The sequence below is a fragment of the Natator depressus genome, chromosome 4 (assembly GCF_965152275.1).
Source record: "Natator depressus isolate rNatDep1 chromosome 4, rNatDep2.hap1, whole genome shotgun sequence".
Lineage (NCBI taxonomy): Eukaryota > Metazoa > Chordata > Testudines > Cheloniidae > Natator > Natator depressus.
This window is the reverse complement of record NC_134237.1, coordinates 1,218,681-1,240,245: the sequence shown is the minus strand read 5'-3', so window position 1 is coordinate 1,240,245 and position 21,565 is coordinate 1,218,681. Positions and strand designations below refer to the sequence as shown.

Sequence of the window (21,565 nt, the reverse complement as noted above, 5' to 3'; positions counted from 1 at the left end):
GGAAGTCGGGGGCAGGACTTTTCAGGTGCCTGTTTTTGTGGGGGTTTGTTGAATGTTGTTTTTTGATGAAATGGAGAGACAGGTTGTTGGCTTTTCAGCCTGAAGGTTTGTTCTGACCAGCAGCCCAAAGTGCCAGCCTTGTTTCACCTGTTTAATGTTGGACAGGACAGGTCACGTTAGCAGCTTTGACTCTTTTGGAGCCCCTTGACTCGACTGAAATGACCACAAAAGTTCCCACCCCCTGTGTGAGGAGCATGTGGGACTGAGCCTCTTTTTTCCTTTCTCCCCTCTAGGATGTCAGAAGCACCCTAGACAGGTGCATGGCTCCTTCCCCTTCACATGGCATGATAGTGGGCACAGGCTGAGAGAAAACAACTATCCCAGGGCCAAGTGCAAAGTGGGGAAGGTGACTGGTGGGGTCGGACTCTCCTTTGGGTTATTACAAACCCGGGGTTCCTGCATTTCCTCCAAAACAAAACCTGTTTTCTAAATCGCTTCTCTGCTAAGGCTGCGTCTACACTCCCCCTTGTGTTGGTAGAACGTATGTCGCTCAGGGGTGTGAAGAAGCCACCCCCCGAGTGAGACAAGTTACACCGACCTAAGTGCTGCTGTGGACAGTGCTCTGTCATTGATTTCCCTGCAGTAATAGGCTTCATCTCTCGCTCTGCAGAGCCAAGCCTCTCAAAGCCTTTCAAGTAATCCTCGGGTGCTTCAGGGGTGTCTGTGCTGAGGACAGCTGAATTACTGTGAACTGGCTGAGGCTTGGTTTTTCTCAGCTCAGGGCCCTGATTTATCTGGTGCTCTGGGTAGTTCCCCTGATCACACTTCCTCAGGCTCTTCCTTGAGAGGAGATTTATCATGGGAATTACGCGGAGAGGAATGATCCTGGGGAAGTCAGTGCCGAGCCTCCCAAATCTGCACCTTTGTCTTTCTTTAATGAACAGATGGAAGATCAAAGCATTGTATTCAATCCTTGAAGTGACCATCCCATTTCTGTGCACACTGGACTTGAAAAGTTGTCCTTCTTCGTCTGTACCCCACACGTGTCCATTTGAAATCAAAAGATGCATAATGAGCCATGGGCTACTTCCCTATGACACAGAGGGTCACAAACATGGTAGTGAAGAGGACAGATTACTAAGTAATCACAGTGGGTTTCAGCCCCGTAGGATCACCTGGAAGGATTTTTCCTTCCTTTCAAAAGGGCAGAACCCACACCCCATTCAGAAGATGCAGGGAATCTTACAGTAAATTCTTCCCACATGGTCCCCTTTGTAAAGCCAGTCTGTCAGAGCTTGCCTTAGCACAAGAAAATAACGCCAGGCAGTGGTAAGCGCACAAACAAGACTTTATTTACAAGAGGGGAAAGGACTAGGCTAGGCTAGAGAAGGGGTGGATTAACAAAACTTGAACTCTGGAAGTGCTCCAGTCTCCCAAAAAATTACACCCAGGAGGTCATTTTGATTTTCTCTCTCCCTTCTCTTGCAGGGACAGCGATGGACGGCTGCTGCTCTCTTGACATTGGACGTCAGGGAGGGACTCCATGATGGACACAGGAATGGGTGAGTAGACCTAACTAAAAACCCTCCCTATCCCTCTTTGCGTCGTCTCTGCCTGGATGTTAGACCCTGTCTACGCGGATTCAATCCGTGTGTGGGAGTGTGCTTCCCAACCCAAACTAATATAGCAAATGGCTAAAGGTCACCAGATTCTTTTCCCAAGTCCAAGATGGCCACCTGACAGATAACCCAAAAGATACATGCCTTTCTTCCCTTCTTTTAGGAAAATTTGGCAGGGGCAACCAGCATTTTACACACCCGGAGACTGGATTTGACCAATCAGGGGACGTTGCGGGGCAGGGTGACCTATGCAGAAGGGGGTTGTATATCCCCTCTGAGAACTCCTCCCTGTGTCCTCAACCAATTGAAGTGGGCGTCAGCTCCGTAGGACCACCCCAAGAGGGGATTTGACCAAAGAAGGGAAGTGCTGCAGTGGAGTGACCTGCCCGCAACAGGATCCCGTGGTCCCTCTAAAACGTCCCCACACCACCCTCTAGCAGTTGGCGAGGGTTTCACTTCCACCTTAGGCCATCTCAGAAAGGAAATGTGTACCAATCCAGAACAGGTGTAGCCCGAAGGTCTAGGCCACGGTTTCTTCAAAAGACATCCTTGGAACGAGACGGGCTCTTCCCCGCAGTGTTGTGTTGCGACTTCCAGGACGATGCTGCCAGCCACGCAAACATGGAGCTCCAGAGATCGGCGGCTTCTGGCCTAGACCTTCGGGCACTGCCTATTCTGATCGTTACGTTTCCCTTCTGGGATGGCCTAAAGCGTGCGTGCGAAACCCTGACTGATTAGCAGAGGACAGTGCGGGGATTTCATGGAGGGGTGATGGACCCCTCTTGCGGGCAGGTCACCCCACCATGGCACTTACCCTGTTTGGTGAAATCCCCTCTCTGGTTGGTCCTAAGGGGCTGAGGCCCACCCCAAGTGGGAGGAGCTCTCGGAGGGTCACGTGACCCACTTCCGGATGGGTCACTCTGCCCCAGAACATTCCCCAATTGCTCAAATCCATTCCTGAGGCAGGTGGATGGAGATAAAACACCCCCAGATTGGTAAAGGAGTGGGAGGATCTCTTAGAGGGGTCACATGGGACTCCTTGCTTCTAATCCTGTTTGCATCTTGACCCCAAAAGTCTTATGTCATGGGGTCGGTCTCATGGTGACAGATGAGCGATGTCTGAGGAGTGAAGGGGTGAGGTCCCATGGTTGACATCAAATAACTTCCCTAAGCCTCAGGGTAGTTTGGCCAAATGCCTAGTGTCAAAATGGCTGCTCTCCCATGCAGTGTTGTGTGTCCCAACGCCCAGAGTCCGTGCGGCCGCCCTCTCCGTCAGGGCTGCGTGGCCCAGCGACCAGAGTCCGTGCGGCCACCCTCTCCGTCGGGGCTGCGTGGCCCAGCGACCAGAGTCCGTGCGGCCGCCCTCTCCGTCGGGGCTGCGTGGCCCAGCGACCAGAGTCCGTGCGGCCGCCCTCTCCGTCGGGGCTGCGTGGCCCAGCGACCAGAGTCCGTGCGGCCATCCTCTCCGTTGGGGCTGTGTGGCCCAGCCACCAGAGTCCGTGCGGCCGTCCTCTCCGTTGGGGCTGTGTGGCCCAGCCACCAGAGTCCGTGCGGCCGTCCTCTCCGTTGGGGCTGTGTGGCCCAGCCACCAGAGTCCGTGCGGCTGCCCTCCCTGTCGGGGCTGTGTGGCCCAGTGACCAGAGTCCGTGCGGCCGCCCTCTCCGTTGGGGCTGTGTGGCCCAGCGACCAGGGTCCGTGCGGCTGCCCTCTCCGTCGGGGCTGTGTGGCTCAACGCTCAGAGTCCATATGTCTATCCTGTCTCTTACGCCCGTGTGGCCCGATGGCAATGGACAATATGGTTACTCTCTCCCTCAATGCTGTGTGGCCCAACGGCCGGAGTCAGTATAGCTGCCCTTCAGTGCAGGGTTGTTTGGCTGAGAGTTCAGAGGCAAGATGGTTGCCCCTCTTCTTCAGGCTGTGCAGTCTAGTGGGTTAATGGGGACGTGGGCAGCCACCAAAGGATGGATGGCAGCCAGGGCAGGTGGACCCAGGCCCTCGTTACTCCACCGGCTCCTCGCCCAAGGCCTCGTCCGTGGCCAATGTGTTTGCCATTGAGTCAGTGGGGATCCAGCCTGGGGATGACAATGGCTAGTTCACCCAGGTTACTTCCTAGGAGATGTCTCTAGGCCATGGGCTGGGGGTCTCTGGATTCCCGGCGTGGGAAACTCCCAGAGTCTCCGATCTCCCTTGCATGTCTGCAGGCTCCCGGGGATGCGGCTGGGTCTCGGCGCCTCGGAGGTCTGCAGTCAGGGGCTTGAGCTGTTTCTGGACTGGAGCCTACAGTGTGCATCCTCCATTTTCAGCGATCTGCCTAGCGTGAGCTGAGCTGCTCCCTTACACTCTGGTGCTCCAGTTGGAGCATGTCCGGCAGGGCTGGGGAGGGGCTTGGCTTTCTCCACCTAGACTATGGGGTTCTGTGTGGCTGGTTCAGCCCGGCACATGCTGCTCGGCCTCTTCTGTCTCCTCCTTTCCATGCAAAGCTGCTTTACCATCTCACAAGAGATGGGATCAGTGGTGGGCTCAATTGGCTCCTGTTGGCCTCTCGATGTCTGGAAGAGGGAGAAAGGGCAGGAACCCAAATGAGAAGAACAAAACCTTCAAGCAGGGTAGTTTTCCACAGCACAACCCCACCCCACTTTGCTGATGCTCATTGGCAACTTCCCTGAGAGCTGGCATTTCTTCAAGAGATCATAGAATCATAGAATCATAGAATATCAGGGTTGGAAGGGACCCCAGAAGGTCATCTAGTCCAACCCCCTGCTCGAAGCAGGACCAATTCCCAGTTAAATCATCCCAGCCAGGGCTTTGTCAAGCCTGACCTTAAAAACCTCTAAGGAAGGAGATTCTACCACCTCCCTAGATCACCCAACCCCCCGCAACTTCCGCTCCCCTGTGGGTTGGCAATGGTAAAAGGGAGTCGGGGAGAATTTCTCGTCTCTCCGCCTGGCTCTGATGAGTGAGGGAACCACATGCGATAAGCTGTGTGAATATAGGGCTCTGTGCAGTGGGATGAGATGTCCTCCATGGTGCCCAAAGGTGGGGTTGTCCTGCCTTTGCAGTGACTTCCTTCTAGTGAGAGAGATTTCAGAGATCAGCTCCAGGGTTCTGCCCTGTGCCAGTGTGTGGGAATGGGGCAGAAGTGGGGCAACGGTGCACTCAGGAAAGGAGTAGGGCTAAGGGGAGCCCAGGCTGCAGCCACTAAACCCCTGCCTGGCTGGGGTGGGGGCGAGGCAGCTCCGCACGCTGCCGTTCCTTTCCCCCCGCCAGCCATGTCAGCGCGACGACCACCACACTGGGAACCTCTGTCCCGGGAGCTGATCTTGCCTGTAGGCTCTGCTCCCCCGCAGCTCCCATTGGCCGGGGATCGTTAATCCGGCCCTTGCCCTATTCCCCAGCCTGTTCCAATCCTGCTCTTGACTCCTGTCTCCGGCTCCAACCCTTGGCTCCCCTCGGCTCGGCCTCCACCACTCTGAGCACGAGGTCCCAGCGCCACTGCTCCAACCACTGGGCCCAACCAGCCGTGCTTTGGCTTCTGACACCAGCGATATGGAGGAGTCGTTCACCTCACTGCTTTCCATGTGTATGGCCCTGCCTTGGTCAGTGCTGGTTTTCATCTGCCATGGTGCTGCCCAGTGACATGGCTTTCTTCGATCCCTTTGAACTTCTTCCAAGTCTTCTCTAGGCCTGACTAATCGACATAATTTTGGGTCATCTGCTGATATCCACCTCATTGTTCAGCCCCGGTTCCAAACATAAGGACATAAGAAAGGCCACAGCAACGGTCCATCTAGCCCAGTATCCTGTCTTCCGACAGTGGCCAATGCCAGAGGGAATGAAGGACAGGCAATCATCTAGTGATCAGTCCCCTGTCCCCCATTCCCAGCTTCTGGCAAACAGAGTCTACGGACACCAAAAAGTTGAGAAGCGTCTGTTGTATTTATCATAGCAGGACAAAGAGCTCTTCAGTGTCGCTCCCGGTTCCCTAGTCGAATGCAGAAGCCAACACAAGATTTTCAAGCTTCTGCAAACATTTATAATCTCTGTTGAGGATGTACCACGTAGTCCTGTCCGATTTCAAAGGCACTTCGTGAAAAGCTGAAACCAAGAGGAAATGGGTTGAAAACCCCATGGTGCTGATGTGACTGGTACCTAGGAAACCTCCACTTCCGATGGCCATTGCCCCCTGCTATTAGCGACCCAAGATTCTAAGGGCACAAGAACAACAACTCCGCTCCTCCCAAAATAGCCCTGGACAGAGAGGAGACCCCATTCTTGCCTAACTTCCCCCTCTGCTGGCAGACACTCCTCCACACACCCGTACACACAGATGGTTGGGGGCACTTGTTCTTTGGATGGAACAGGAAAGTGACAGCAGCAGCCACGTTAAACCATCCAACATTTAGGCCGAGATCCACAAAGGGATTTCGGCTCCTAACGTCTCCTGAAATCCTTTGTGGCCCTGTGCCTTCATTCCTGAAGATCTCACAGGGAAAAGTGTTTCCCATGTGCCCTCATGGGATTTCCTAGGAGCTGATAACCAATCTCGGAGTGAAGTTCCCTGGCTTGCAATCACTCCATTCCAGGGAGGGCAGGTGACGAATCTTTCTCTTCAGAGGGTAATCGTCATCATCATCATCATCATCCTGAATAACAAGAGCCCTTTTCAATTCAGTCAGGCCTTCCTTTAGAGACTTTCTGACCTTGATGAAGACAGTCTCCCCACACAGCTCTAAGGCTACGTCTACACTAGGAGCTAGGGATGGAATTCCCCTGCTCCTGTGCACAGATTGTGGGACCTTGATGAAAGCTCGTGTGACCATCCTTCTTCCTTCAACGCTGTCCTTAGACTGAGAGGGACAAATGCAAAGCTGTGTTCAGGCCCTGTGCTGCACCCCTGTGCTTCCCACAGAGGCCCAAACACACAGAGGTATTTCCTTACCTTCATACAGGCGGGAGATGCCATCTTCATTCACTGTTTCAGACAACAAATAGAAGTAATGGTGGATAGTATTTCCTAGACATACAATGAATACAATGGGTCTCATGGCTTTTCAGATCTTCGCTGAAAACTGCTAATGATGCAGCCATTCCCCCAAGACACCCTTGGGAAATTCCAGACATTCCTTACATCTGTTCACAAAGCACATTCGAGAAAGCATCAGATGCCCAGAAGTTACTGAGAGGCTGATTTCCAAAGGAGATTGAATTCACATCCTGCTGGTTTCCCCTAGGAACAGCCAAAGAGTTCTTGTGGGCGGGGGAAGTTGGTGCAGTCGATTCAGCTAAGTTGCTCCCTTCATCTTGGAATACATGTTAATTCACACACACACACACACACACACCCCATTTTAGGATTCTGGTGCTGTTGGAGGGAACAGAGCAGCCGTCCAGAAAAGGGCTCTGAAGGAAGCATTGAGAAAAGATCAAGTGAATTTGTTCTGCTTACCAATGAATCGGGCTGCTGAATGTCTTATTGTTGTCTGTGAGCTTTCCAGGTACTGTAAGGCCTGGAACAGGAATTTGGGGATGTGGCTCTCGTTGTTCTGCATCTAGGAAGAAAGAAGGAAGAAATGCACAATATAGAAATGACATGTTCTTTCCACAGCGAATAGTCCAGGAAAGCCAAAGCATATAGCCAGGCCATGGCAACCGCCAATATGAACCCATACACCAGAGCAGCACCCCTCTGAAGTTCCTATTGTGTTCTCCAGAACCTCAGCTTTCATTCAAAAAGACAAAAGTTTGAAGGTTGGAGAATTGAGGAGAAAAATGTCAACAATGTGAACGGATTGTAACTCCTGCCGAAATGAGCCAGCAGAGAGCCTGGAACGGAGTCCTGCAGCCCGACCGAAGCGGATGGGTACTCAGGGTGTGGGGTTAGAAAGGTCTTCCTCAAGTTGCCATTCAGCACTCTCAAGGCACAAGGAATTCACCTACCAAGCAGATCCAGACACACTTCAAGAGCTGTGAGGAGCCATCCCAGGCCATGCTGCGGAAGAGCGTCTTCAAATGAGCCCACCTGAGGAACACTGCGCAGCGGAAGAGCATCAGTTTACATGACTGCAAGAGAAGAGGAGACCAAGAGGGTTCTCCCTGAGAGAGGGATAGTCTGGGGGACATGGAACCTTCTCCGTCCCTTGTTCTCCTGCTTTTCCTGCCAGTGGAGATTCCTGTAATTTGTTCTCCACAGGAGTGTGCTGAGGAGAGGAAAGGGAGAGTTGGCTGGAGAGAGCCAGAGCTGTCCTGTCCTTTGGATGGTTTGGGGCGGTTGCCCAGGGCCCCGTGCTTTGGGGGGCCCCGCACTTCAGGGGGACGCAGGCCCTGGGCCATGCCGGGGCCAGCAGCAGTACTCCCGGCCCCGCTACACTATGCCCCTCCTCTTTCCCAGAAGAAGGCTTTTCTTCCCAATTGTGCTGTGTGTTGTGAGGATGGATGAGGCACTTGGCTCCAGCATGGAGTGAAGCAGGGAGGAGAAGTCTCCACTTGGGCAAGGGGCTCTGGCGATGAATGGAGTGGGGGCCCCAGGGGATACTGGCTCTTTGCTCTTAAGGCAATAATGACCGTGGCACTTACCAGTTTCACACTCTCATCCTGGTTTTCAAGATGCAGCAGCAGGGGGAGCAAGCAGTGGATGATTTCCTGCTGCACCAAGGGTTTGTCGGGGTCCTGCACCCTGCTCACCACGTTGCCAAGCAGTACAATGGCAGCTGAGTGCACACTGCCCTTCTCCTGGCAATGACACACAGGGGGTGGGGACCCCTGGTTAAAGCCAGGCAGCATCAGAGCATAACGCCACTGAGTGGTAATGCGCACGCTGCTCCGGTTCCCCCTGTGTGAACTACCTTGGCTGGCGGGAGCAGGGAGGCCACCAGGCCAGCGCCATAGACATCTTGTGCAGGGCCTGAGACCCTGTGCGGGACAGTGCAGCCCAGGATGTCCCAGAGGCAGTTTCTGTCTGGAGAGCACAGAATCCTAGAACCCGAGAAGATGAGGGGAGAGGGCAGGAAGGCTGCTGGAGACTGGTGTGGGGAAGGGGAGAAGCAGCTGCTGGAGCCTGGCAGGGACTGGCTGCTCCAAAAGACAGCATTTCTTTTGCTCTTGGGTGCCCCTGAGAGCCGGGCCATTCCCGACCCACCTCTTTCCTGCTGAGAATCTCCACCTCTTTGGGAGCCTGTGTTCTCCAGACAGCTGGTCATCTGCCCAGTGCCAGGCCCCCTCTCCCCAGGCCAGGCTGCAGCAGGGGCTGGGAGCATGGCACTGAGCTTGAGCTTTGGAGAGAAGAGCTCTGACAGGGAGGTGGCTCAGCAGGAGATTCCCCACCCATGGCGGGGGCACTCCTTGGAGGCTCCATGGCAGGCCTGAGGAGCGGGAGGAAGGGGATGGGGAGAGAGAGACAAGGGCATCAGAGACAGGTGGAGGGGGGGAGTGGGCTTCTTTGAGGGGGTTCCAAGCCTTACATCATCAATGAAGGGGCGAAGGCTGACTCCAATATCCTGGGAGATGGAGCCAAGCCCCTCCCTGTTGAGGAGGTAGATGATGTCTGCAGCTTTATGCATGGCCTCCAGGACACGCCCTCCATCCCTGTCACAAAAGATGGCCAGGATTGCTGGCAGCTGGGCCCGTAAGAATTGCACCTTCCGGAATGAAGAAGGTAGCTCATTACTTTCCCAGGTGACAGCCTGGAGCACATGCTGGACCACTGCCACCGACGAGAAACCACGGAGGGCACAGCCCCCAACGGGGCAGAAAGTCATTCTCCTGTCACTCTGTGCCAGTTGCTCGCTGTCACCTTTGTCTTTGCTCACCCCGCCTCCCCCATTGCATCCCATCTGCAATCAGGGCTCAGCTCACGGGAGCAGGGAGCACGGCATGCCTTGTTTTGCTCCGAAAGCACCTCCACCATTTGAGGGCTGTGTTTTAAACAACAAGGCTTGTGTGTGGCTCTCCCTCTCATTTCTGAGCTATTTGATGGACATTGGCTTCCTGGGTCCCCTGGGCAATCCCCGGCTCTCACCTTTTGTGGCTGGAACACAATACTGCCAAGGCCTCGCAGACTGAGCCTCCGTATGATGGAATTTGCATCTTTGGTCCAGTCCATGAGCTGTGCCTGAAGGACTGATCTTGTCAGGATGGTGTCAATGGAAGGACTCTGGAGAAACTGGCAAGAGCCAAATGAAGATCAGGTTGAGGAGCAGAGGTCTTATTGTGGGGTCTGTTCCCTGGACAGTCGTCTTTCCCAAAGGGCCACTTCCTCCTATGCAAAGTCTCTGGTGAGTAGGGAGTCAATTGCTGCTGTTTCAGTTGGTTCCTTCCCCAAATTTAGACTAATGCACAAGTCACAAATAAGCCCCCAGAGAAAGGAGAATCTCCAGACCTCATTGAGTGCCAGGGAGAGAGCCGTGGGGCAGAAGAAAAGCAGAACCCCAGGAAAAGGTGAGGAGAGAAGCATGGCCTTGGGGCACTGGAGAAACATGGCTTCTTGTCCCATAACCCCATCTAGGCACATCCAGCCAGGAGCAATTTCACCCTGTCTCTCCCTCCCTCTCTTTGCCATGCCCCGCAACCATCCATGTGCGGAGAGGAGCTAGCTGGCGGTAGGGCTGCTAAGCTGCTGACAATGTAGCCTAGAGCTTACTGTCCTGAGCTGCTCTCCAGAAAGCCCACTTCTGCCTGTCAACTCATGAATCTCACCTCAGTGCAGAAAGCCAGGGCAATAGTTCTCTGCTCCTCCTCCTTCCCACTCTGGACGATGGTGATTGCCTCTCTGAAAACTGCAGGGAGCTGAGGGTTCTCAAACTCGATCATGGCTCTGGAACATGGAATAGAAAGTCCCTTTTGATTCTCAAGGGGGAGAGAGCGTTCAGCTCAAGTTGCTAGGCTGAGCTGGCAGCCTAGAACTGAGGAATATTTCACACGGAAATCCCATTCCCAAGAGAGACCCAAAGAAGAGGAAAACTTTGAGCTCCAACCTTGCAATCAGGCCAACCCCCTGCGAGTAGTGATATCGGGAGGCTATCATGTCCCAACCCCGATGAAAGTGGATGCTGGCAAATTCCTTCCAGTAGCCGGGCATGGAGAAAAGCGTCTTCACAGCCTCCACTGAGGTGCTAAAGACAAAAACAAACAAACAAAAAAGAGTGTCAAGCAATGAGATCAGCCCCAAGCATGGCAAATCTGCCCAAGTCCTGAGACACCCAGCATGCTCAGCAGTAGCTAGCCTCCCCAAGGATCGATCCAGTGTGATACCCTGTCTACACTGCAGTTTCACTGAGTTTGGAACCAGTTAGGGACCCTGTAGCTTCTTCAGATGGTTGGTGTCATCACTCACGATGGTTGAATACTTGATTCTTTACTGTGACAGGTAACAGGACTCAAGCGGGCATGTGGGTCCAGATCCTTTGTTGGTGGAATCGAGCAAAGCTCGATCAGTTTACGCCACCTGAGGTGTCTTCTGGCGCTCTCTCTTTCCCGTGCAGATGGAAGCCCCTAACTGTGCCCACAAAACCAGATGAACTGGTCCCTCTTCCTCCTGTCTGCCTGTGAGGCTGACGTCCTGCGGTGCCTGTCCCCATGTGCTGCCGGTGTGGCTCTGTCCGCGTTCGGGGAGAGAGGCCCACGGATTTGCTCAGCAGGCACTGAGGAAAGCACTGACCCTTTGGCGGGTGGCAGACGTGGATGGATGCACAAACATGGCTGCTGCCTGAGTGTGTAGGGAAAGCAGCTGGCCTGTGGACGGTGTCAGATGAGCGAGTGTGACTCACAAGAATGCACGGCTCTCAACCCTTTTCCCTCAAGAGAGACCTGCTCCCAACTGAGCCTGGGCTAACGACAGCACCCGAACAACTGATGGCCATGAACAGCCCCCATGTGTTTAGCCGAACAAATCTGTTCTTCCTTTTCCTTTCAGTCATTACCTTAGGGGGCTGAGGCAGCTGGATCCCTCCTCGGGGCTGGATGTCTGCCTGGCCGTGTAGGTCCCTGGCAAGTGCAGATCCAGCACGTACTGCACTTGCCTGACGCAGAGAATGAGCAGCTGGGGATACATTTGCAGGATGGCTTCTCGGTATCCCCGTAGGAAAAGGAGCTCATAAATGGTCTTCATTGCCTGGAGGGGGGAAAGAATTTCACTCAGCTCTCCCAATCTGCCACCTGCCCCCATTGCCATTCGCTATTGTCCTTTTGTCATGTCTCCTTTCCTCTCCAGCGTATTACAAAACAGTATTGGCTTCTGAGAGGGGTGGGGACATTTGGAGGCTCCTGAACCTTCCCCCATTCCTGGAACGGAAGCAGGATGGAAAGATGAGAAGAGTCTGGATGACGTTATTCTCCATTATTTCTCTTTCTGGTGCAGAGCCTGTGTTTTGGCTTTCCAGCCGTGACTGGAAGGGCTGAAACCATCCTGAGGAGATCCGTTCTCCTAGGCCCAGTGTTTCTGGCCCAGTCAAAAGTACTGGACTTCTCAGGATGCCATGTTGGGAAGATTTCTAGCCACAGTTTACAGAGCCAGAAAGCTGGAGACTTCCAAGAGACACCTGAACTGCACCGGCTCACTAAAGGGCCATCTGGAGCAGAAGACAACTGAGCCAGGGTACCAGCAGATAAACCACTTCAGATGTGTAACTTTGACCTGGGGGAAACTTTACTGACACCTCTTTGGTTTGATTGGAAGTGGCGAGGACACACTAAGGCCTGGTCTACACTCCAGAGTTAGGTCAACGCAAGGCCGCTCACTCTGCATCCCCCTAAGGATGGAATTTCCTTCCCGTCGTCAGAACTGCCCCTTGGTGCCAAATTCGTAACTCCACCTCCACAAGTGGCAGAGAGTCCAGGTCGATGCAGTTAGGTCGATGCAGCGTCAGCGCAGACACCGCGTCGCTTTCGTCAACTGGCTTTCAGGAGCCTTCCCACAATGCCCCACCCTGACCCTACAATCAAGACAAGCCCTTCTGGTGAGGACGTGCACTGCCGACACAAGCAGCAAAGTGCGGACACACACCAGGGATGGAATCGCTGTGGCGGCTGTCTGCCCATCTCAGTTAGGTTGGCTTCAATGTGTGGTGGAGCCATGGCCTGAAGCTAAGAAGAGGTGAAACTCGCACACACACACAGATGCACCATCTTCCCTGTGCCTCTGGCACGTTCGCAAGGTGACATCTCAAATCTCACTTACAGCCAGAGACACATGGCTGCTCTTCTCCTCCCGGCGTCTCTGCTGGAGCTTGTCCAGCAGCTGCTGCAGCACCTCCCTGGTGAGCTGTGGTTCTTCACCCAAGGCCTTCCACAACTCAATGGCACATCTGCAAATTCAGAAACACACGTCAGAGCTTTCCTGCTTGGCCATCTCTTGCCCTCCCCAGGGAGAGGCTTGGAATACCAGAGGAGACAGCCACTGGTGCAGGGAGGCTAAGGCAGGGCAAGTCCCTTCAGAGAAAGTTGTATTTATTCCTTTCCCCTAATGGGTTCTTGTTTCTAAAGCTAACCCACTCTTTCCAAGACAGTGACCATGTACTGACCACAGAATGACCACCAAACTGTGACCCGCAGACTGTGCAAAATTCTGCTCTGTTACACTTGGGTCAGTCCCGAGAAACTTGCCTGACATCATTGGAGTTACTCTGGCTGTTTGGGGGTCTAACGGAGAGCCAGCGTTTGGCCAAGTGTCTCTTAGCAGCTCAATTCTACTGCAGTGTGGTGGACAGGGTCAGAGAGTGAGTCAGCACATGCCCTGATCTGAGAAGATTCAAGAGCTTGGAAGAGGAGATTGTAAAGCCCAATATGACAGAGATGGAAGGAAAGTAGGACTGAAATCCCCCTCCTCCATTCTTGCGGATCTAAGTCCTGCTGGTCCCCGCAGGCATCTGCAGAGGAAGACTGCAGATGGATCCAAAAGACTTCCAGTCATTTGACTTCCAAGTTTGGTGAGGAAGGTCGGAGGTGGTGGTCAAGCCCTAGGACATTGAGAACTAGGTTGGACAACTCAAGAGCAAATGGCCTGGAAGCAAGGTCTTCAGGAAGCTTGACTGAACCTCTGTGCCAATGCTGCCAAGTTTCTGTAACTTCTGAGCACAGCCCCTGGAAAGCACTGTGGCTGTTCCAAGAAATTCAGACCTGATTCTGAAATTCAGAAAGGTTTACAAATCAAACACTCAAAGAAATCTTAAAACCAACACTGTATTCCTCTGATAACTGAATTGGGTGAGAAGTTCCATTTCTTTCCTGCTGCTCTTCAATTTGCTCTGCAGTGTGACACAAATTTCGCTCAGGTCAGTGCAGAACTGCATTGCAGAAGATGCCAAGGAAAGCTGGACTTTTGACCTCTGGCTAGGGTTCAGTTGGGTTTCATGGCCCCGAGGCACATGGGGGTTGTGTTACAAACCCCTCAGCTGGCTGACCCTTCCAAGTGATCAGCAATAACCAGCAGGACTGAAAGTTAACAATCTATTGAGGTGGAAAGAGGCACTCCCCCCTCTCAGAGCTATTAATGCTGGCTGTCTGCTCGCTGCACTGCATTTAGGCTCTGGTCATGTGGGGAGGATTTTTTTGTTGATTTTCTTTTCTTTTCTTTTGCATCAATAAGGGCTGGAAATGTCTGTCTTAAGAGATTGACCTCTGCCCCACAGCTCCATAAGGATGAGTGCATTTTGTCACCAATTCCTCAGCCATGGAATAACTGGGGGGTCTGACGACAGATAAGAATCCTGCACTGGTCTCCAGGGGATAGACAGATGGGCCTCATGGGCCTTTTCCATCTCTGCCTTCTCTCCTGCAGTAAGGAGCAGCCAGACCTCATGAGCCAGGGATGTTGAGTGAACCCCCAAATCATTGATTGGCCCTGTACTGGATCTGAGAGGAAGTGGGGTGACCCATAGAAATCAGGACAATGCTGGAATTCTCCAGAAAAGTGGCATGTCTCCATCCCGGGGAGTGTAGGAGGAGGGGTTGGCTCCTCAGTGGCTGGGCCTGGCCATCTCCTCTGAGTAAGCGTGGACAGCTCTCTGCACAGCAGGAAACTCCCTCCAACTGTGTGAGCCCCACGGACCCCTCCCAGCCTGTGGCCTGTCAGTAGGAGCAGGAAGAGAACTACTGGACTGAGGAGATAACAAAGCAGCTCCCTACCTGTGCAATGAGAGCGTGTGAGCCACACAGGTTAGAACCACGTCCTGGGGGTGGGAGCGAGCGAGCAAGGCCATGGCCCTGAGCACTGCTCTTCTGGCTCTGGGATCACAGCTGTTGTCGAGCCAGATTAAGATCCCTCCCACGACATCTCCAACCTGGAAGAATGCCAGAAAGTTGAGGGATGGATTATTTATCAATGAGTGGCCTCCTCCCAGGGAAGCCCTCCTGGCAGCCCTGCAAGCCTCCTCTGACCTCGGTTGCCCATCTTGGCTGCTCCCTAAGAGGCTTTGACAAGTCCAGGAATCCCAGTCTTCCTGAGGTCTGGGTTAGCACCTTCAAGCTCCAAAACACGCACAGAACCTTAGAGTGGGCACAGTCCTAACTCCCCTGATGTCCCAGGGCCTTCCCTGCCGTAGCAAACGGCTCTCAGCCCTGCTCTCAAGGGCTTCCCTCCAGGAGCCTTTCCTCCATCTCTGCAACTTCCTTTTAGCTCTTTCTTGCACAATCCGTTCCTCCAGACCAGTGGTTCTCAACCTAGGTTCCATTGTGGGGCACATCCAATCCGGCCTGTTTGTCCCTGAGGATGTCCCAAAGGGGCGCAGCTCTGTGCTGAGCGGGCCACAGGTTGAGAAGTACTGCTCCAGACCCAGCTAGTTCTACTGATGTATCCCACAGCCCATGGCAGAGATGGGATGCAGGGCTAGTTGGGTGGGGCTAGCCAGCTCCCGGCCCCAGCCCTAAGGAGAACCTCCATACTGTGGGATTTTAAAATCTTCCGCGACAAATCTTGAAGCCAGGTCTCTAACCTCGGGTTCATGCTATGGCACTTAGAAGAGCAGTGTAGACAAGGTGACTTGGGCTGGAACCCAGGCTCTGAAGCCACCCTCCCCCCCAGGCTTCAGAGATCAAGTTCCAGCCCCAGCCCAGAAGAGTCTGCATTGCTGTTTTGGCCCCTCAGTGCCAGCCCTGGGAGCCCAAGTCCATCGGGACAGGCTTTCAGGCTCCTGCTGCAGAGTTTGCAACACAAGTAGACAGACCCTAAAGGGACAAGCCACCCCCTAGGACTCTTCCGTGAGGAATTGGTCATTGCTCTTTCCTCTCTCGAAGAAGGAGCAGGAGCTACAAGGCGGGGGGCTGGATTCTGTTGACCTGTTCTGCTAGCAGGAGTTAGAGCCCTGCACAAATCAATCTGCTGATTGAGGGGCCATTTGTTAACTTCCCGCTGGGACCTGTTGGAAAGAAGGAACTCGGGCAGAGACAGGGACGACCTGCAGGAAACCCTAGGAACAGGCAGGTTGGGGAGGAAGTTCAGGCTGAGGATTCTGTTCATTGATTAGTCTCAGAGTTTCCAGGAAAGCCAAAGCCCAGGAAGGGAATAAGTCTGCACTTCCGCGCCACGGGCAGGCGGTCTTTGGAGAAGGGCTTGAATGTCACCTATCCCCGTGGCCAAGCGATGAATGGCAAGGGGCTGAGCCAACCTTCCAATCCCATGCCAGTGTCCCAGGAATGGTTTCCGAGGAGAGGAACTTCTCCCATCCCCCTCTCTGCGCAGCATCCCCCTGCCCCATTGCGGGAGTCTCTTACTCTCTCCATCTTGTCTCCGTGGAGAGATACGATGGCCCTCAGCTCTTCCTCTGCGGCTCTAAATCTCTGCAGGGTGGGTGTTGTCAGACCCTTCACGGCTGCCATCAGCAGGGCATGGAGCGGGGCTGAGGAAGGGTGCTCCCTGGGGGTCTGCAAAGAACAGGGACAAAGCCTGTTGGGATTGAGTATTTCCCTCGGGCAGCTGCCCTGGAACAGTCTGTCCCCAGGGGAGGCTGGCAGTGCCGAGGGAGCGTGGAGACTCCGGCTGAGCCCTTTTCTTCAAAAGCCTCCCCAGGTGCTAAGGTTTCCTCAGCCTTTTGTCCCCTCTCTGGCCCCCTCTCCTGAGAAGAGACGGGAGCCTCTCGGGCAGTGCTGGGACCCCAAGGGCCACCCCGTTTCCTCCCTCGCTAGCCCCTCCTCGCAGGAAACCCCGCTTTTGCTGAGAAAGCCTCAATGTCCTGCAAAGCCCATTCGAGTTGCTCCTTGAGTGTCACCGAGGGGTCACTGGAGAACCTGACCCATGTCCCATCCCACCCCGAGCGCCTGAGGAGATTGGCTCAGCAACTCTGGCAGCCCACAGTGTCTGCGAGGAAGGGACTGAGAATAGGGCCCAAACAGAAACGCCCTCTTCCTTCCCCACCTCGCAGCCTGTGGGGCTGCCAGAAAACAGGCAGGAATCGCCGTCAGGACAGAAAGTAACTGAGACTGAAGAAGCAAGTTTGCCTGGCTGAGGAGAAGCCCAAAGCGTGGGCCTCTGGGGCCAGAGCCCTGGGGGTGAGAACTGACTGGGCACAATGTTACTCCAGGGGGCCTGGTTCCAGGGTCACCTCAACCCAGGGCCTGGGGTGCTGGAGGCCTTTGCCCTGGTGTCTCAGGGCACCCCCTGGGGATTACTGCAGCTGGCCTGCATGGCGCTGGATTAGCACCGTCTGTCCTGGTTGCCAACAGCTGAGGGGTAGCTCAGTGGTTTGAGCATTCGCTAAACCCAGGGTTGTGAGTTCAATCCCTGAGCGGGGGACCATTTTGAGATCTAGGGTAAAATTGGGGTTTGGTCCTGCTTTGAGCAAGGGGGTGGACTAGATGACCTCTTGAGGTCCCTTCCAACCCTGATATCCTAGGATGCAGTAGAGCACAGCGGAGTGGCACACTCGCCTCCATACTCCAGACCCCCGGCGGGTCAGAAGCTCCCAGAATTGCACCCTTTTGTATGCGCTGCAGGGTGCTCTGTCCCGAAGAGGAAGAGTTACAAAGGTGTCTAGAGGCTTTTGTAACTCGGACAGAGCCCAGATGTTGGCAGGCGGGAGGGAACCTGGGACCTCTGGAGCTTAGTGCAGGAGCCTCGACCACAGTAGCGAAAAGCCAAGAGGCTGTTAGCTAAGGCTCTGGAGCAGACTCCTTTTCTCTGTGTCTCAAAGTGGTCCTGGTGCCACGAGATGGGCCAGAACCCCACAGCCAGGAGATATGTGGGTTCCCCCGACCAGGGCAGGGATGGGCCTGCTCTGATTTTCAGCCGTGCCTGTGTGCCATAGAAAGTGCATCAGAATCGGGCACCTGAGTCAGGCACTTCTGCAAATCCCACAAAGCACCTCTGGACTTCTTTAGGTGCCTAAACCCCTTTGTCAAAGCGGGCCTCATTCAAGCAACCCAGATAAAGACTGGCTGGAGTTGATCACCCTTGACGAGTGTTTCTTTTCAGCCCCTGGGAGATATTCCTACACACAGCAAGGGATGCTTTCCATGAGCACGGCCACACAGCATCATTACCATCGTCATATGGGAGCTGCTTGTTAATGAGGGGCTGGGAGTGCGGCGCTCTTCTTCCTGCTCTTCTGGGCTTCCTTTTTCCCACTTCCCCTTCCACTCAGACGGCTCCTTCTTCGTCCCTGCAGCAGAAAGAAACATTCTTAAAATTTGGTTTTCCACGTCTTCCCCCTGGTTTACAGAGGATGGAAGTTGGGCCCAGAGCCCTGAAGCGAATTGCCCAGGGTCAGACTGAAGGTTGTTGGCAGAGCTCAGCAGAGAACTCCGCTCTCCTGACTCCTAGCTGGGGGCTTTGACCACACGAGGCTTCCTCTTCCCTCGGGGCCAGTTTCTTTTCAATGGTGTCGTCTACTCTTCCCCTCCCCTTGCACCCCTTTCCTGTCAGTGATGGGCACCTGGCCTCCTTTTGCATTGAACCCCCCAAGGAGGAACGACTCAGCTCTGGTACAGTTCCCAGCTGGGACCTGCTGAGACCTCTGGAGCATTTTCCTGAGGAAAGGGACCCAATCGAGGAGAAAAGAAATGATTTCCTCCAATGTCCAGCCTCTCTCTTCTCCTTCCAGCCTGGAACAATGTTAGTAGTCCCCACCCCACCGTGCCAGATCCCCAGAGGGGGGTGACCTGACATTGTCAGCTCCTCCCACCTCAGCCATGGACCTCTGCCACCCTCTAAATGGATTCCAGAGCCGGAGGTGCCCATCACTGTCCCATGAGACGGCCCTGATGTCGAAGGCTTGTCGAGTGACTGGTGTGAGTGTTCCTCACATGGTCCTCGCCAACCATGTGGATTGAACCATCTCACCTGTAAGATCCACTTCGTCTTTGTCTGTCGTCTCCTGCAGCTTCACCTCCTCTGCCTCCACCTGGGTCTCAGCTGCTTTCTTCTTCAGGGACAAGTGCGTCCACCTTCTTGGAGAGGAAGCTGTTCTCTCCTCACTGCTCTCTGCCATCGCGCTGTGGGATTGGCAACAGACACAGAGTCTTTTCTTGCCTGACAGGATGGTCCATGAGCATTTTCTTCTCCGGGGCTTCTCTGGCAAGGCCTGTTCTTGGGGGCTGAGGCCAGAGCATGCCTCAATGGCTGCAGGTTGGACGAGCACTTTGTGCACATGGATCTCTCTGTGCTCCCGAGAGGCGAGTCTTTGGAAAAAGGAACGAAGCCTGGAATAGAAAGAAGGAGGAAATGGGTTTTTCTGTCCTTCTCGAAAGGAAGGGAATTAGTTTGCCCAGGATTCCCAGATCCACGAGAGTGGTCTTTTGAAGCCATCTGCTCCTCTAATAGCCAGGACTGGTTGCTGCAACCAAGAAGATAAGCAACACAAGACCGCCCAGACTGGGTCAAACCAAAGGTCCATTTAGCCCAGTACTCTGTCTTTTGACAGTAGCCAGTGCTGAGTGCCCCAGAAGGAATGAACAGGGAATCATCAAGCGATCCATTCCTGTTGCTCATTCCTGGCACCTGGCAAACAGAGGCTAGGGATAGAAAGAGCCAAAGGTCAGTTTCTATGTTCTTTGCTCATTGCCTGGGCCTAGTTGCAAAAATGCTTCCTTCTTAACCCCACTCCTTTGTGCACAGAATGTTGGGACTCTGGGAACAGATCGGGCCAAGCTGAAAACCAAGAGAGCTCTGTTCCCAGAGAAGCCAGGAAAAGGAAGAAAAGATTGTCATCTCGAGGGTTTGAGGGTCTGGAAGGATAAATTAGCAGCTGCAAATATGTTGACTTCTTCTCAACTATTTGAAAATCTGGAATGTATTAGCATGGGGGAAAGAATCAGTCAACTTGAAATGAAGAATGACCCATATTATTTCCAACATCCAGTCAGAAGTTAGGCCTCCAAAACAAGGACAAAGAAATCACAGCGAGACCCATGACAAATGTAGGCGACAGTTGATTGAAACCCCTTTCCTGGAAAGGAATTGCGGGGGGGGGCGGGGGGGGGATCGACACATCTCTTTTCTATAGCCCAAGGGGGTAGAGTAGAATTTGTAGAGAGTTTTGAGATCTATCGCCATGAGATTCTTTCTGAGAGAACTACCAAGATGACAGCCAGGGGATGGGAGTGGAGCTGTATCACTTTCAATATCTTAAGATTCATTTCTTCTGCATTATTTGAACTCATTTATGTGCATTTCAATCATGTAAATTCTGAGATCGATATTCTCTCAATACACATTTCTTTGGCAGTCATGACAGGAGACAAAGGGTTTCTATTCCCAACTTGAAGGCAAGGAGTGCATTAGGGGCAACTCCAAGGGAAATACTATTGATGGAGATATCAATCTAACTTCTACACGAGTTTTGTTATCTTCCCTTTTGGTTCTATCCCTGGAAATTCCCCCCGACTAGTCTGCTGGAAGATAAAATCATCTAAATCTGCCTCCAAAGAACCTGACAGGCTGAAGCAGGAGGAGACCTGAGAGATGGCCACATTCAAATCAAAAGGGAACGCTGAGACCTGCCTGTTGCCACACCAGCCCCCACCCGTCCCGAGGAGAAGGAGGCACCGACCTGTCGTGTGCGATCTAATGAGCAGGGAAAGAATCTGGGAATTACCTTCTGTAAAAACTCATCCTTTTGTTCCTCAAACACCTGTGGAAATAGCTGATTCAAGAAGTTGTTGACAGAGGGATGGTCCGCGTCTCTCAGCAGCTCCTTGGCTCACCAGCCGTTGTCAACCAAGCCAGTTGGCAGACTGACGGCAGGGCAAGAATGCTGACGCCGAACACTCTTTGCTGTTGGCATCCGTGACATCACAATCAGCTTGTGCATAAACACACATAGACCCCCACCCAGAGAGACACACCCCCAGAAAAGTTAGTAACATGAACAAGACTGAGAGACTCCCCCAAATCTCTAGGCATTTTGATTTGGGGGAGGGGGATCATAGGAGCCGACTGCATGGGTGCTCCGCGCCTGGATCACCCAGGAGGAAATATTAGTGGGTGCTTAGCACCCAGTGGCAGCCAAGCTCTGCCCTCCCCGCAGTGCGTCTCGCCCGCCTGCGGCCCCACTGAGCAACTCCCCACTCTCCTTCCCAGCACTTCCTGCCCACCACAGAACAGCTGTTTCATGGAATTGAGGATGCTCCGGGAGGGTCGGTTGGCGGGGGGACATGGCATACTTGGGGCAGTGCATGGGATTCTTCTCTCCTAAGTGCAGGGCTCAGCACTTGTCCTTGCTGAACCTCATCAGATTTCTTTTGGCCCAATCCTCTAATTTGTCTGGGTCACTCTGAACCCTATCCCGACCCTCCAGCGTATCTCCCTCTCCCCCCAGCTTAGTGTCATCTGCGAACTTGCTGAGGGTGCAATCCATCCCATCCTCCAGATCATGCACGAAAATGGTGAAGAAAACCGGCCCCAGGAGTGACCCGTGGGGAAGCGGGGGAGGGGGTGGAGGAGAGGAGGCAGACCGTGAGTGGCAGGGACCCCACAGAGGGGGGTGCAGTGGAGGAGAGGGGGAACTCATCCAGGCAGCGGTGGG

At 53.8% G+C, this 21,565-nt stretch overlaps 2 protein-coding genes across 2 annotated transcripts; both read right to left on the bottom strand.

The window, feature by feature from the left end:
- Positions 1 to 7,666: 7,666 nt before the first annotated feature.
- Positions 7,667 to 13,039, bottom strand: LOC141986047 (maestro heat-like repeat family member 5). Its single transcript, XM_074950215.1, has 7 exons — positions 12,790 to 13,039; positions 11,534 to 11,724; positions 10,589 to 10,726; positions 10,311 to 10,428; positions 9,634 to 9,777; positions 8,462 to 8,574; positions 7,667 to 7,679 (listed from the first exon to the last, which is right to left on the bottom strand). Exons 2-7 carry the CDS (start codon positions 11,719 to 11,721, stop codon positions 7,667 to 7,669), a joined length of 714 nt encoding a protein of 237 aa, XP_074806316.1. The 5' UTR covers positions 11,722 to 11,724; positions 12,790 to 13,039.
- Positions 12,775 to 20,772, bottom strand: LOC141986046 (uncharacterized). The gene is made up of 6 exons (XM_074950213.1): positions 20,636 to 20,772; positions 18,883 to 19,241; positions 18,084 to 18,202; positions 16,320 to 16,469; positions 14,736 to 14,890; positions 12,775 to 12,916 (listed from the first exon to the last, which is right to left on the bottom strand). Exons 1-6 carry the CDS (start codon positions 20,650 to 20,652, stop codon positions 12,775 to 12,777), a joined length of 942 nt encoding a protein of 313 aa, XP_074806314.1. The 5' UTR covers positions 20,653 to 20,772.
- Positions 20,773 to 21,565: the final 793 nt, after the last annotated feature.

Excerpts from the sequence above, each read along its gene's own strand:
- LOC141986047 (XM_074950215.1), bottom strand. The coding sequence starts at position 11,721 with ATGAAGACCATTTATGAGCTCCTTTTCCTACGGGGATACCGAGAAGCC. Across the intron at positions 10,727-11,533 it reads AGCTGCCTCAGCCCCCTAAG|CACCTCAGTGGAGGCTGTGA; the intron begins GTAATGACTGAA and ends TTTTGTCTTTAG. Across the intron at positions 9,778-10,310 it reads CCCTGGCTTTCTGCACTGAG|TTTCTCCAGAGTCCTTCCAT; the intron begins GTGAGATTCATG and ends GGCTCTTGCCAG.
- LOC141986046 (XM_074950213.1), bottom strand. Across the intron at positions 18,203-18,882 it reads AGACGAAGTGGATCTTACAG|GGACGAAGAAGGAGCCGTCT; the intron begins GTGAGATGGTTC and ends TTTCTGCTGCAG. Across the intron at positions 14,891-16,319 it reads ACGGAGACAAGATGGAGAGA|GTTGGAGATGTCGTGGGAGG; the intron begins GTAAGAGACTCC and ends GCATTCTTCCAG.